The 15,006-nt window shown below is 43.3% G+C and overlaps 1 protein-coding gene across 3 annotated transcripts in view; it reads left to right on the forward strand.

Moving 5' to 3' along the window:
- The first annotated feature begins 6,106 nt into the window (after positions 1 to 6,106).
- The window catches only part of TTLL9 (tubulin tyrosine ligase like 9), a 53,216-nt gene continuing 44,316 nt past the window's right edge, over positions 6,107 to 15,006 (forward strand). For 2 of the 3 annotated variants that reach the window (XM_019645726.1, XM_019645727.1), the window contains exons 1-3: positions 6,110 to 6,337; positions 9,302 to 9,345; positions 12,184 to 12,276. In XM_019645726.1, the coding sequence (XP_019501271.1) occupies positions 6,323 to 6,337; positions 9,302 to 9,345; positions 12,184 to 12,276 (152 nt within the window). In that variant the 5' untranslated portion in view covers positions 6,110 to 6,322. Of the gene's footprint in view, positions 6,338 to 9,301; positions 9,346 to 12,183; positions 12,277 to 15,006 lie in introns of all 3 variants that reach the window. The other variant, XM_019645725.1, reaches the window with a different exon arrangement.

Raw genomic sequence — 15,006 nt, forward strand, 5'->3', positions numbered from 1 at the left:
GGCCTCGGTTTTCTAGCAGAAACGTGATGGGGGCTGGACTTTGATAACTGTGGGTCCTCTGATCTTCAGATTCTGTTTGAGACAAGAAAAGTGGGTAATTACTTCCTTCAGTAATCACCTCTCCTGACCTGCTCCCTATGAAAGCACCCTACCAACTAACCACCCTCCTCCCCCATTCATACAACCATCTGTCCTCCCATCCTCCAGTCCATCCATTTACTGGTCCATCCATCCATCCATCCATCCATCCATCCATCTATCCATCCATCCATCCATTCTCCCATCCCTTCCTCCCATCCACTTTGGGTTCTATGTGGATAGTGCCATTTGGGTCAGCTCTGCGTGGACCAGGCATACCTACTCTCAGGGCCCCCAAGAAGTCAGAGGTAAATGTGAGGGAAGGATTGCAGTTGCCTGGGTCCCTTGGAGTAAAGGAGACTACAACAGGATGTAGTTGGAGGCTAGAGTCCTGGAAGGTGAGTCTGGAGACCAAGGTTCCAGGCCCTATTCACCTCTAACCTAGTGGGTGACCCTGGGAGAATCCTCTTGGGTCACAGCTGCCCTAACTGTGTGTCTCAGTGTGTTGAGGTGAGCCCTTCCTGCTACTAGGACCAGAGTTGAGACCAGACACCTCCTATGGGCCTGAAATAGAAGCAGTGGAACCAGCTTTGTTCCTCCAGCCATCAAGCCTTGCGCCTCCCCACCCCTTCTATAGTAGTAGGTGACTGTAGGAGGAATGTCAGTACAGAGCAGGACAGAGAGTTGACAGAATCTGTTTGAAATACAGCCACTGGAGAAAAATAAAACTCTTATGTGTTTCTTTATTCTTCAAATTCACAGTGTACATGGGGCTGCCTGTCTCAGCTCTGTCTGTGCCCAGGGCTCTCATAAAAACCAACTTATTCAACAAATACTGAGCACCTACTACATGGTAGGTTCTGGGGACAGAACCTACCTTCACTGGCTAACAGTCTAGGTCAGGGGTCGGCAAACTGCGGCTCACGAGTCACTTGTGGCTCTTTGTCTACGTTCCATTTCAAAAGTTTGCCGACCCCTGGTCTAGACCAGCACTGTCCAGTAGAAATACAGTGTGAGCCACATGTGTGATTTTCAGTTTTCTAGAAGCCACATTAAAAAAAGAAAGAAACAGGTTGATAATAATGTATTATTTAGCCCAATATATTAAAAATATTATTTCAACATGCAGTCAATATTTAAAATTTATTAATGACATTTTCATCCTTTTTATTGTATTAAGTCTTTAAAATCCAGTGTGTAGTTTACACTTAGAGCACATCTCAATTCAGACCAGCTCCATGTCAAATGCTTCATAGCCACATCATCTGGCTGGTAACTACACACTGGGCATCTCAGGTCTAGGAGGGAAGGAAAACAAAACAAGCAAACAGACAAAACATTTACAAATGGTCACAATTTTCTATGCAGGAAACAAAAGTAGGGCAGGAAGAACCTCTCTAAAATAGGTGACATTTAAGCTGAGACCTGGCATAGAAGGACACAGCTATTTAAAGAGTGGAGAGATTTCTAGCAGCAAGAACAGCATGGGGAAAGTCTCTGTGGTGGGAAAAGCAAGCTTGCTTGGCTTTTGGGAAGAACTGGTGGGACTGGAGGGAGGGAGTCTAAGGAAGGTGGTAAGAATGAGGCTGAAGAGGAGAGTGGTGATCTAGCAAGCAGGACCATGTATGGCCATGATTGGGAGTTTAGGGTTTTCTCCTCCGTATGATGGAAAGCCAATTGGAAAATTGAACTGGGGAAGCCATGTCATGTGATTTACATCATAAGCCTATCGCCTTGGCCCCTATCTGGAGTGTAGATTAGAGAGGCAATGCAGGGAGGCCAGTGAGAAGTTTACGGTGGCAGCCCAAGCAGGAGATGATGGTGCCCTGGGACAAAGTGGGAGCCTAGAAGCTGGAAAGAAGGGGACAGACTCAGCATATATTAATATTTTGGAAGTGCAGCTGGTAGGATTTGCAGGTAGATTGGATGTGGGGGGAAAGGGAGGAATTGTAGGACAATTCCTGGTTTTCCTGCCTTGGAAATCACTGTCGGCGCTACAGACAGTAGATATTCATCCATTCAACAAATATTTATTGGGCATCAGGTTACAGATGAAAACTTGCACCAAAGATGTGCTGATGTCTGACTTGAGTTTCTCAGAATGCCCGACCCCATGGATGATCTAAAGAAATTCTGATTAGTGGGCCCAAAGTCTAGTCCCTCATCATGGCCCTGGCCTTAGCAGCTCTGTGAACCTGGGCAGGTGACCAAATGCCCTGGGTCTGTTTCCTTACCTGTAAAGGGGCAATTATAACAGCACTTTGAACTTCTACTTGGTTGTTGGGAAAAATCAAATCATATGCATGAAAGAACTCTATCAGGTTAAAAGACCTGAAAAAAATAAAACAACCAGATATAGTTATTAGATCTAACATATTTAATATCTATGAACTGTTCAGCCTTTGAAAGTGTTATTGTAACAAAGCCCAATTTGCCTTAAATAAGTCATGAAGTGGCTGTTTTATAAAACCAATAATAAAAAGATACTAAAGTACAGGTCTCACCTTGTCATTTTCTTGCTTGAGCTCCTTCAGTGGTTCATTGTGGTAGGCAAAATAATGGTCCCCCCAAAGATGCCCATGTTCTAATTCCTGGAACTTGTGAATATGTTATATTACATAGGAAGGGGGAACTAGGGCTGCAGATGGATTAAAGTTGCTAATCTGGGGACCATGAAATGGGAAGATTATCCTGAATTGTTCAGATAAAAACAATGTAATTACAAGGGTCCTTATAAGTGGAAAAGGGAGAACAAAAGTCAGAGGGAATATGATGATATAAGCAGAGGTTAGAGTGGTACAATTGCTGGCCTTGAAGATAGAAGGGGGCCATGAACTGAGAAATGCTGGTGGAAAAGCAGAGAAACAGATTCTCTCCTAAAGCCTCCAGAAGGAACTCAGCCCTGCTGACACCTTCATTTTAGCCTAGTGAGACCCACTTTAGACTTCTGACCTCAAGAACCATAAGCTAATACATTTGTGTTGTTTTAAGTCACTCTGTTTTGTGGCAATTACAGCAGCAATAGGAACCTGATACCCTTACCAAATACCTTTAGGAAAAAGTCCAACCTGCTTAGTATAGCGTAGAAGGCCTTGTGGGATCTGGCTACAGCCATTGTAACCTTGAGCATATTTATTAACTTCTATAGGCCTCAGTTTCATCATCTGTAAAATGGGGAAGAAAATATCCTTATAGGTCTGTAATGAGATTAAATGAGAGGGCATATTTATAGTACCTTGTAGAGACTGGCACACTGTTATTATTATCATGGGACAATTGACAGGGAATTAGTAGGCCTGAGTTCTACTCCCTCATTAAAGCTCTATTTCCACATCTGTAAAAGAGAAAACAAACAAAAACATACAGGTTTGGCAGCCTCATCTCTCACTTCTCCATTCTTTCCTGGTCATTGATCTGCATTCACTTACTCAAACATGCTTTACTTTTTCTGACTTCCGAGTTTGCACATGCCATTCCCTCTACCTGGAATGCTCTTCGCATCTCCTTTACCAGAGTAATCCCCATTTCCTCCTGGAAGTCTTTGCTGACCCCACTTAGAGTTGATTAGACCCCCGCTGTTAAGCATTTCCAAAGCACCCTAAAATTCTTCTATTGTAGTACCGATTTTCTTTCATTACTATGGCTTGTGTGCTTTGTGTTTGAAAAAACCAAAAAACCAAAAAAACAAATCCGGATAAGAATACTTTGACCTGTTTGCTTCAATTGTGTTGTTTAAATAAAACAAAACATCCCAAATAAACTTGAAGTAGTTGAAGTTTCCATTTCCTCTGTCTTCCTTCACTCTCTCCTCACAGATAACCACGATCATGAATTTGGTGTACAGCTTATCAGTTCATATTTAAAAATTTTAATACCTATATACTCATAAATATATAGAATATACTTTTGTATGTGTGTTTATAATTAATACAATTTGTAACCTTTAAAAATATTATTGTACAACTTTCTTTGATTCACTCAACAATAGGTTTTGGAGATATTTCCTTGTTAACATAAATTGGGATCACTCATTTTTATCATTGTATAGTATTATGTTATTAGACTATACCCCATTTTATTCATCCATCACCCTACTAATGGACATTTAAATAGTTTCTAATATTTTCCACTATTATTAAGAATGTTGCAAAGAACGTCCTTATACGTATGGCCTATGCACAGGTGTGAGAATTTCTTTAGAAAAGGTTGTCGCCTTGCACATTAGCAGCAAAATGATAGTCCACGGGGTGTACAGCTGTATTTGGAGAGCCTATAAGATATAGGTCCAGTAGCGGAACGGATGAGTTGTAAGGTGTGTGCATCTTCAACTTTATGAGATATTGCCAAAAATTGCCTTCCAAAGTGTGAGTGTACCAGCAGCATATTACGGTTCCTGTTTCCCAACAAGCTCACAAAAGCTTGGCAATGATATATGTTTTTATTTTTATCTAGCTGGATTAAAATTTTTATTTTATAATTGTTTTGATTTACATATCTCAATTTTCTTATTGGCGATTTGAGTTTCTTCTGCTGAAATTTTCTTACTCATCTATTTTGCCCATTTTTCTTTTTTTTTTGCAAGTTGGTGGGGGCAGTCTTTTTCTTAATGGTTTGTAGAAGTTCTTTGAGTGCTAGTCCTTTGTTATATATGTTACAGATATTTCTTCCTAGTTTGTGGCTTTTCTTTTAATCGAATCTACAGTGTTTTCTGCTATATGGCAGTTTGAATTTTGAGAGAGTCACAGATCAGTTTTTTCCCTTGTGAGTGGTGCTTTATTATTGCTCATTTAAGAACTCCTTCCCTACCCTGAGATCATAAAAATATGATATATATGCATATATTGGGTTGTCTGAAAAGTCAGATGCATTTTTGCAATGAAAAACATAGAAAAAATACGTCATGACTTTTCTGACAACTCAATATATTTCTAATAGTCTGAAATATTTGTTTGCTGTATTTATTTTTTAATCCACTTGAATTAGGCATCTATTTTTCACTCCAATAGAAAGTGGTTTCTGGAAGCCATTTACTGAGCCCTCCATCCTTTCCCCACTGATTTATTATGCCACCTCTATTGTGCACACACACACACACACACACACACACACACACACAGTATCTGTTTCTAGGATCCCCATTGTCTTCCATGATATTTGTCTCTCTCTGCATCATACCGGGGACTTTATAGGCAGAGAAATGTCTCCTGTCCCAACACATACACTTCGTTGTTTTGGTTTGACAAGGGCTCTCAGAAATCCTGATCAGATTTGGGAAAATACACGTCTTTGTGTTGATATTGAGTCTTCTCCATGTTCGTGGTATAGCCCTCAATTTATTCAAGTCCTCTTTAATGTCCTTAAATGTTTTGTCATTTTATCTATGAGAATATAAACTCCCCAAGGGCAGATGTTTGTTGGTTTCGTTCACTGCTCTATCCTGAGTCAAGAATGAGACATGACATAGTGTACATGCCTAATAAAAATTTGTTGTTTAATGAAATGTCTTGCATATATTTCGTTAGATATACTCCTACCTAACTTATAATTTTGTTGCTATAAAATAACAATAAAAATTAAAAACAAATAGTTTCTAGTCAGCTATGGTTGGTATACAAATCTTGAGGTAGTGGAGAAGAGAGAGGCAGGAAAGGACAGGGAGCCGGCACAGGGTGCAGTGACGAATAAGTTGCCACTTCAGGTTATACGCAGGGGAAAGACAAGGTCAGATGTGTGTTTTAAAGAGCTCGTTGGCGCAGTGCAGAGAATGAATTGGAATGGATAGGGCAAGAGTGGTCACTAGTAGACTGGTCAGGTGGCTACTGCAGGCGTTGAGGTGACTCCTGGGGTTGGTGTCTAATAACTGAGGGACCAAGTAAGGAAACTTAGAACCGTTGCATTTATTATACCAAAAGCTGACAACTTTTCAGACTGAGCGCTCTTAAGTCAAGCGAAATGCAGCTGAAAGAGGCGTTAGACAGTGAATGCCCGCGGCGGGGAGCCAGTCTGGCCGGGAGTGCTCCAAGGTCGCGGAGTTGTGGAGGCGAGAAAGATTGAGGGGTCTGGCCTGCCCGGGCCGGCAAGGACTTCTAGCGGCTCCGGTCTGTCTCCTGAGCCGAAAGGCGTGCTCTTGGCTCATCCAATTAGAGCGGCAGATCAGGGCGCCCTCTCCGTCGCCTTGGCAACAGGACGCACAGGCTCACGCGGGCGAGGCGGCGGTTTGGGTCAGGCCCTGGGGAATCGTGTCATGTCACGACCGAAGGTAGGAGTGCAGCCCGATCCAGACGGCTTCATCGTCCCTCGAGAGAGGGAGGGAAGCCTCGGAGAGATTCAGAGTTGGGGGGGACTCCTTGCGGAGGGATTCCAGATAGAGGGCGAAAATTATGAATTCAGAGAAAAGATTACAAGTCCCGGCTTGCCGCACTCTGTCAGAGCCTCTGCACGAGCCCAGGGAACCAGACTTACGGGCGGGAAATCGACAAAACTCTTAAGATTCCGAACTGCTCTCACCGATTTCTGTGACCCCGGGGGAAGCTCAGCATTTTTTATTTCCTGACTTGGAAAAGCTCTTAGAGATCTATTCATCCTGTCTTGCCTACCTATCCATCCATTCATCACTCATCTAGCCAAAAAAACGCTATTAGTGCCTTTTCCAAGCTGAGCCCAGTGCTGGCCAATGGGGACACAGAGGTGAACCAGACAAGCCCCTACCCTCTAGGAATGCACAGGCCATCTTCCCATTATATATTTTTTAAACCTTCAACTTTTTTTTTCTTTTTTTTTTTTAGAAATTTTATTGGGGAACAGAGTGTTTTTTCAGGCCCCATCAGCTCCAAGTCAAGTAGTTGTTTCAATCTAGTTGTGGAGGACGCAGCTCCATGGCCCATGTGGGAATCCAACCGGCAACCTTGGTGTTAGGATCCTACCCTCTAACCACCTGAGCTAACCGGCAGACCACCCCCTTCACCCTCCACCACGGCCACCCTCACCCCCAGTCCATCTCCTCCATTTTAAGAGTGGGAAAAATCAGACCCAAAGAAGGGAAATGAATTACTCTAAAACCCAGCTCTCCCCTCCCAAACCTGTTTCTTATCCAGCATTCCAGCTCTCATGAAAGGCACCTCCGTTTAATTCCCTCTCACAACAAAAAATGTGTGATTACTTTGGGCCTACCCAGATAATCCAGAATAATCTCTATTTTAAAGTCAGTTAATTGAGAACCCTAATTTCCCTTTGCCATATAATGTAACATATTTACAGGTTCTGGGGATTAGGACGTGTACATCTTTTGGGGGAGCATTATTCTGCCTACCTGAATATACTATCATCAATTTAAAAATGAAATTAAAAAATAGTACTTATAATAGCATGACAAAATCAAATACCTGTGAAAAACTAATTAAAAACATTCAAGACATATGCTGAAAACTAGAAAACATTGTGAAAAAAAATTGAAGAAGACTTAAATTAATGGAGAAAGACCATATACAAAGATTGCAAGATTCAATACTTTATAATGTCACTTCTTCCCAGAATGATCCATAGATTTAATGCAATTCCAATCAAAATCCCAACATTCTTTTTTGTAGAAATTAGCAAGCTGATTCTATATGGAAGTGCAAAAGACCCCAAATTGCAAAGACAATCTTGAAAAATACGAAGTTGGAGGACATGCTATCTGATTTCAAGATTTACTAGAAAGCAACAGTAATGAAGACAGTGTGGTAGTGACCTAAGAATAGACAAATAAGTAACTAGAACAACATAGAGTCTAGATATTGACCCACATACACACAATCAATTGAATTTTGCCTGAAGCGCCAATGCAATTCATTGAGGAAATTTTGCAACCAAAGAGTCTGAAGAAACTAGATAAACATATGGAAAATGGAACTGAAAACATGAGGGAGTGTAAAAGGTAAAATACCAGATTAGGACACTTTACTAGTATTGGGGAAGTTGGTGGGAGGGGCTTGACTGGACCAGTGGGATAAGATTTTACTTGCTTCTGTGGGGGAGCTTGCTTCTGCCAGTTTGTAGAGCAGTATTTTCTATCCCTCTCTGCCACTCTTTGAGGAGTAGGATGGTGTGGTAGGCACAATTTTAGATGTCCCCCAACATTCCTATGTCCAGTGTTCATACCTTGTATAATTCCCTCCCCTTAAGTGTGTGTGGAGCCTATGAATTTGATGGGATAGTTACTATCATAATTACGATAGGTTGTATAAGACTCCACTGTGACTAACTTGGAGGGGGGAGGGTTGGGAGTCAGAGGATGTGCTCTTGCTGGCCTGGAAGAAAGCAAACATCCATGTTGTGAATTGCCTGTGGGGACCAGCACTCTCTAGAAGCTGAGCACAGTCCCCAGCCAATGGCTAGCAAGTAAATAGGGACCTCAGTCCTACAACCCCAAGTAACTGAATTCTGCCAAACAATCTGGATAATCTTCAAAGAGGACCCCAAGCCCTGGATGAGAACCATAACCTAGGCCATCACCTTGATTGTAGCTTTGTGAGACCTGAGCAGAGGATCCAGCTAATCCACGTCCAGGCTCCTGATCCATGGAAACTGTGAGATATAAATTTGCCGTTAAGTTTGTGATAATTTGTCATGCAGTAACAGAAAACTAGTGCAGATGGCAAGTCTGTCCAAGCTGCAGAGATCATCCCACACAAGACCAGTTCTGATTTCTTTTTTCATACCTGCCATTAGGGATCAATCAGTCTTACCAGGGCAGAGGGCCAAGCTGTTTTGGACATGGTAGAAGCAGAATAATACTCACCACCCTTTGAGGATTTGAAAGGTCTATTTTGGATGGAGGAAATTAACTTTGCTCAGAGTCTTGGATCTAACCCCCTTTCTGGATCATGGATCTAATCAAACGTTCCAAGTTAGAGTAGAAGGTCCAGATCCTTTTCACAGAGCTGAGCTTGGCTCTCAAAACTGGGGTTCAGGATTGGATCTCTGGAGCATTGAAAACTAGGTCATGCCTGTGGAGCAAGCCTAAAGTGAGGTGTGCCTTGGATACTTGGGGTTCATTCCAAGGACCAAGTTTCTGTGCACATAGTGACCAGTGAGAACTTGGCCAGGCTGGACCTTCCTGTTTCAGGATCTGGGCAGTCCTGAGTCTGGTGGTTTGAGCATTATAATATCCACAGTAAGTTGAGCTGGGAAGGCAGGGTAGATATGCAAAACCAGTTACATCACTTTTCTTTTCTCATTGCAGATTCAAAATTACAAAGGCTGTGGATTGTCAAAGGGAAAAGAACGGTGAGTGGTCCCAACCAATCCGATAAACACAAATAAATTCCTTCCTTCCTTCCTTCCTTCCTTCCTTCCTTCCTTCCTTCCATCCTTCCTTCCTTCCTTCCTTCCCTTCACCCTTTCTTCCCTCCCCCTTCTTCGATAATCATAATCACCATCATCATAATAAATAATTATTGAGCATTTACCATGTTCCAGGCCCTGGGCTAGTCACTTTACCTGTATTATCTCATTGACCCCTTACCACAATCCTTTGAAGTAGATACTACTATTGTTTCATTTACAGATGGGGAAACTGAAGTTCAGAGAGGCTAGGTAACTTGCTCAAAACTGTAGGATCAGTTAGTGGCAGAGCTTGTTGCACTGCAGGGCCCATGTTGTATCTGACCGTGCTCTCCTGCCTCCTTCAACAACTATGTAAAGTTGACTTGATAACTCAAATGTCAACTCCACCCTAATCCTCTGCTTCACTCTGCATCAGTAACCAGCACCTCTTTGGACTTTGTAAGCAGAATCCACTTGCACAAAGCAGGAGTGAGCAGTGTAGACTTTACTGAAGATTTCTGCAGGGAGTTACAAGAGGCAGTTTACTTTGGACACACCATGGCAAATATTATACCTATTACTATTCTCTATTTTATTAGATATTTCTTGTCTCTCTTCAAGTCCCTCCTGGCTATCCCATTGCTGGGGAGGGCCTGTGTAGTCTTCTGTCATGCAGCATCCATCTTCTTTGCATTCTTTCTCTCCGTACTGCCTCTATCCCATCAATTTCAAACCTCTTCCTCTCTTATGCAGAGAAATTCAGCTCTGTTTCAGGTCCTGGCCCTAAACTTACACAGGTCACTCGTACCCCAACAAAACACTGAGCACTTTAGTGAACAGGACCCACTCATTTGTTTTATTAGGGCCAATATCAGTTAGAAATGTGTTTAGCTACAAGTAACAGGAAACCCAGCTAATAGCAGTTTTTAAATACGGTATTTATTTTCTTCATGTTGCAAAGAATGTGGAGGGCTGGTACCGCGGTTCAATGATGTCAGAGCTAGTGTCTCTGATTATCTTGACCTTTTCCCTATGGACACCAGGTGGGTGTTACAGCTCCAACCTTCATGCGGGAGGGAAGACGCAAGCCATCTCTGTCTTTCTCTCTAATAAAAAAACCCAAAAGCTTCCCAGAATCCCACTCTCCTTTGCAGTCTTATGCTTTTATCTTATTGACCAGAATTGTGTCACATGGACACCCCTAGCTGCATGAGTGGCTAGGAATACAAGTTACATAAGTGGCATTATGCTCTTATTATTCTGCACCTTGCTTTTATCACACAAAATCATATTTTCAGTATTTATCATATTGGTGTATATAGCGCTGGATAAATTTAACTACAATATGTGTTCCATTGTATATCACAAGTTATTTATCTATCTTCCTATTGAAAGGCACTTAGGTTGTATCTTGGTATTGGCTCCCTCCGGAAGTCGACCCTGAGACAAGGATGTGAGGGCAAGTTGTTATTTTACAATAGGAAGCATTGGCAGGGGAGTGGCAAAGTGAGACAGCTAAGAGAAGGCACCAAAGGTGCATTATTGACAGGTTATTGCAGTGGGCAAGTGGGGCTTAATCCCACTGGGAATTCCTAGGAGATATCATAGAACACATCGCAAACTTAACCCAACTGAGTGATGAGAGAGCTGGAGGATTTCTCCATCCACTCCAGCAGCCATCACTGGTTATATGCTATTGGGGGCGGGCAGTTAACTCCCTGCTATTTCAGATGCTCCAAGCACTGGCTAAGCAGACTCTGTGGGCCAGAAAAAGCCCCCAGGCAAAGAGCTACAGGTGCTGGCAGTGGAAAGCTCTCTGATTGGCATACACAGGAATGGTGCGTGCCCAAGGGATAAGGGCAGACCACCAACAGCATGTGCTGCGGATTAGCTCCGTAAAAAATATTAATAATGACAAATGAACATCCTTGTATTTTACATGCATTGCCTAGTACATATGTAGGGTGTCTAGGGTATAGAGCCAGGATGGAACTGCTGGGTGCAGAGTGTGTGCCTACTTAGCTGTACTACATACTGCCATGTGGCTCTCCAACGTGCTGTCTACAAGCAGAGGAAGAGTTTCCATTTTAGCACATTGTTGCCAAAACTTGGACTTTGAGATTTTTGCCAGTCTAATGAGTAAAATGCCAAATTGCTCTCCAAAGGTTTATCCCATTTACACTCCCATCAGCATTGTAGGATTTCTCCACATTCTTGCAGGCACTTGGTATTTTTCTGAGTTTAAACAGTTTGTTTTTACATCTGGGATCTATGAGGCAAAAAGAAAACACAGGGAATTTACCACCATGCTGTTCCTTGGGTCCCGAGATCCCTAGCCGGTCTGCCTTTTTCTGTCCACCTTAGAGAGTCTTCTTTTGTTTGTTTTATACATAATGTCTTGGGGATTTAGTTGTACTTGTAGGAGGAATAGGGAAAAGTACATCTGCTCCATCTTCCCGGATGAGTGCCAGAAAAGGGGATTTGCAAATACTTATCATTAAATATAAAGATGAGGCAGGCATGGCACATGTATAGCAACCAGACTGTGCCTGGCACATAGCTGGCACTGAATACAATGATTGCTGTTATTTTTCAATGATCCAAAGATTCTGTAATTCTCAATTTGATTATTTTAAGTGTTGCCTGCTATGATGCTGAATTCTGAAATTCAGTAATTCTATTTTCTAGCATTTCCAGGTTATGGAACTTGACCCTCCTTCCTTCCCCGTTTGTTCTGTCCTTGGACATCTTAGAGAAATAGTTGATCTTCAGTAAGCGTTCTTTTGCCTTGTCTTTCAGAGAGCAGAGGGCATCGATCCGGTTCAAGACCACTCCTATTAATACTCTCATGGATGTGCTTCGCAACAGACCTGGATGGGTGGAAGTAAAAGAGTAAGACACCACCCCCACCACCTTGTCCCTCCTTCCCTCTGTCTCACAGGTCCTTGTCTCCTTTCGTTTTTCTCGCAGTTCCCCTGAGTGGCTACTGGGACTTATTCCAATTTGGCTGTGACAGGGGCCAACATTTGTTTAGCACTCACAAAGTGTCAGGCACATGGCTGACACCACCTCTTGTCTTATTTAAGCCTTACAGCCATTTAGCAAGATATGATTATGTTCAGAGGTATTAATCCAATCGCTTAAGGTCACACAGGCACATAAATGGGATTCAAACCCTGTTCAGTTTGACTATTGTACAGCCAGGCAGAGTCCCGGGCTCATTTCTGCCTTGGTCCAACAGTGTCCTATGGCTCTCTGTAGAAACAAGGAATGCAGCCATTATGGACCAGCTGGCTTGAATTCTCCAGTGATGGCTGGTCCAGGTCAAGGGCTGCTCTTCCCTGGTCACTTACTAGTTCTGTGACCTTGAACAAGTGACTTAACTCCTAAGCCTGCATTTCTTCTTCTGTGCTGGATCCTGGGGATACTGAGATGAACAAGCTTACCATGCCTGGCACATGGTACGTGCTAATATTAGTTACTAGGATTGAAGTTTGAATGCATGTAACAGACACCTAAAGTAAAAGAGGCTTTGACATACTGGAAGTTTACTTGCCTCTCCCGTTGAGGTAGGATATTCAGAGATGGTGGAAACCACCTGTTTCCGTCTTTCCACTCCACTATCCCTTGAGTGGAGCCCTCGTTCTCACGGTCTCTGGTGGAGCTCCAGCCTCACATACACATTCCAAGTGCACAGATAGGAAGGTGGCAAGAAAAGACACGCCCTGCCCTTCAAGGACACAAGCCAGGAATGCCTCCCATTTCACTGGCGGGGACTTAGCCATGCAGCCTCATGGAGCTGCAAGGGGACCTGGAAAATGTAATCTTTATTCTGGAAAATGTAGACTACATTTTCCCAGGTAGATGTTGGGAATTCTATTATCGTAGAAAAGGGGAGGGTGGATATGGATGAATATGCAGGGTGAGAGCAACAAGCTGCCCAGCCATGGAGCTCAGTAAATATTTGTTGCATAACAATAGTAAGCCTGCTAGACACTCTTCAGCACTTTGCATGCATGACATCTTTGAATCATCCAGCAAACCTTCCAGGTGGGTGCAGTCATCATCCCCATCTTACTAAAGAGAAAACTGGACACAAAAGAGTAAAAAATGCCATCTTTGAGGTCACTCAGCTTGTAAGGGCTCACTTGGTCTGTCTGTCTGCCGAGTCCCAGGCTCATCTCCGCCCTATTCTAGCAGCCTCTCAGTGAATGAAGGAACCAATGAGCCGATGGATGAATCCATGACTCTCACAGTCTGGTGTAATTGAGGTTGGGGGAAGAGGCTGAGGAATGAATTAGAGGAAAGTGAGGTGACCAGCAGGTGAAGGCAGTATATGGGAAAGGGCTCTGTTCTGACCTGCTGTGTGACCTCAGGCTACCCCCTGCCCCTCCTCAACCTTGCTCCATGGCAGGTGGAAGAGGGTCTGAGGGTTTGTCTGGTTCTGATGGTGTGGGAGTCCATGAAGAAGGTTGATCCGTGGCTGATTCCAAATTGCCTCAAGGGTCCTCAAATCAGGAATGGCCAGAAGCCAGGGCCTTTACACCAGACATGGCTCTGTGAATGCGAGGCCTCATCCTTTAGGACCTTACCTGGGGTCTAGTATTTCTAGATACAATGAGGTCTCATTTCAGACCATCAGCCTGTCAGGTCAGAGTTTGGAACAGATGTGTCCAAAGCTGTCCCTTTCCTTGCTTCCCACCAAGAAAGCTGACATGATGCCTGGAACTGCAGCAACCATCTTGTGACCCTGAGGTGATGAGCATGAAGACAACATATTAAGGATGACAGAAAGGAAGGTAGAAGGAACCCAGATCCCTGCTGCCCTTGTTGAGCAGTTTAATGTCTTCCTGGGTGATGTAAGAGCAACTTGACTGTGATAATCATGAAGATGACGTACAAATGAATGAACTTTCAAAATGAGAAAAGAACCCAAAATCCACACGATGGCCTACAAGGGCCTGCCCTACTCTTCAGCATTTCCCTGACCTCACTCCTCCACTCTGGATTTTCTTCACGTCCTTGAGCGTGCCCTTTCCAGCCTCAGGGTCTCACTTCCTGTCCTTCCCTCTCCTAGAACCCTCTTCCCGCTGTTCTTCACCTGGATGGTCCTCCTTACCCTTCAGACCTCAGTTGAAATGTCACCTCCATAGGGTGGCCTCCACCCAACATAAGTCGCTTAGCTACCCGGCCTCATGGCCTCCTCCTGGGTTACTTGTGGCACATTTCACAATTCCCCGTTGTACTGTTCTTCATTTCCTTGTTTATTGTTCATCTTCACCATGGTATTATATGCACCACCTGGCCCAGGGTTTTGGTTCCTCCTGTATCCATGTGTTGGATGAATGAATGAATAATGCATTATTCATTCATTCACCCATTTTCTATTCATTCATCTGAAACAAAAGATGGGTGAAAAAGCAAGCTGTGAAAGGAAACAGGAGTGGTTCTAACCATGAAGCTTGGACTCGAGCCTGATGGCCTGAATTCAAATCCTGCTCTGCTATTTACTAGCTGTATGAACTTGAGTGAGTTCCTTAATGTCTCCATGCCTCAGTTTCCTAATCTGTAAAATGGGCTTAATAACAGAACCTAACACTTAGGATTGCTATGAGGCTCAAT

This window comes from Hipposideros armiger, unplaced genomic scaffold, assembly GCF_001890085.2.
Source record: "Hipposideros armiger isolate ML-2016 unplaced genomic scaffold, ASM189008v1 scaffold_94, whole genome shotgun sequence".
Lineage (NCBI taxonomy): Eukaryota > Metazoa > Chordata > Mammalia > Chiroptera > Hipposideridae > Hipposideros > Hipposideros armiger.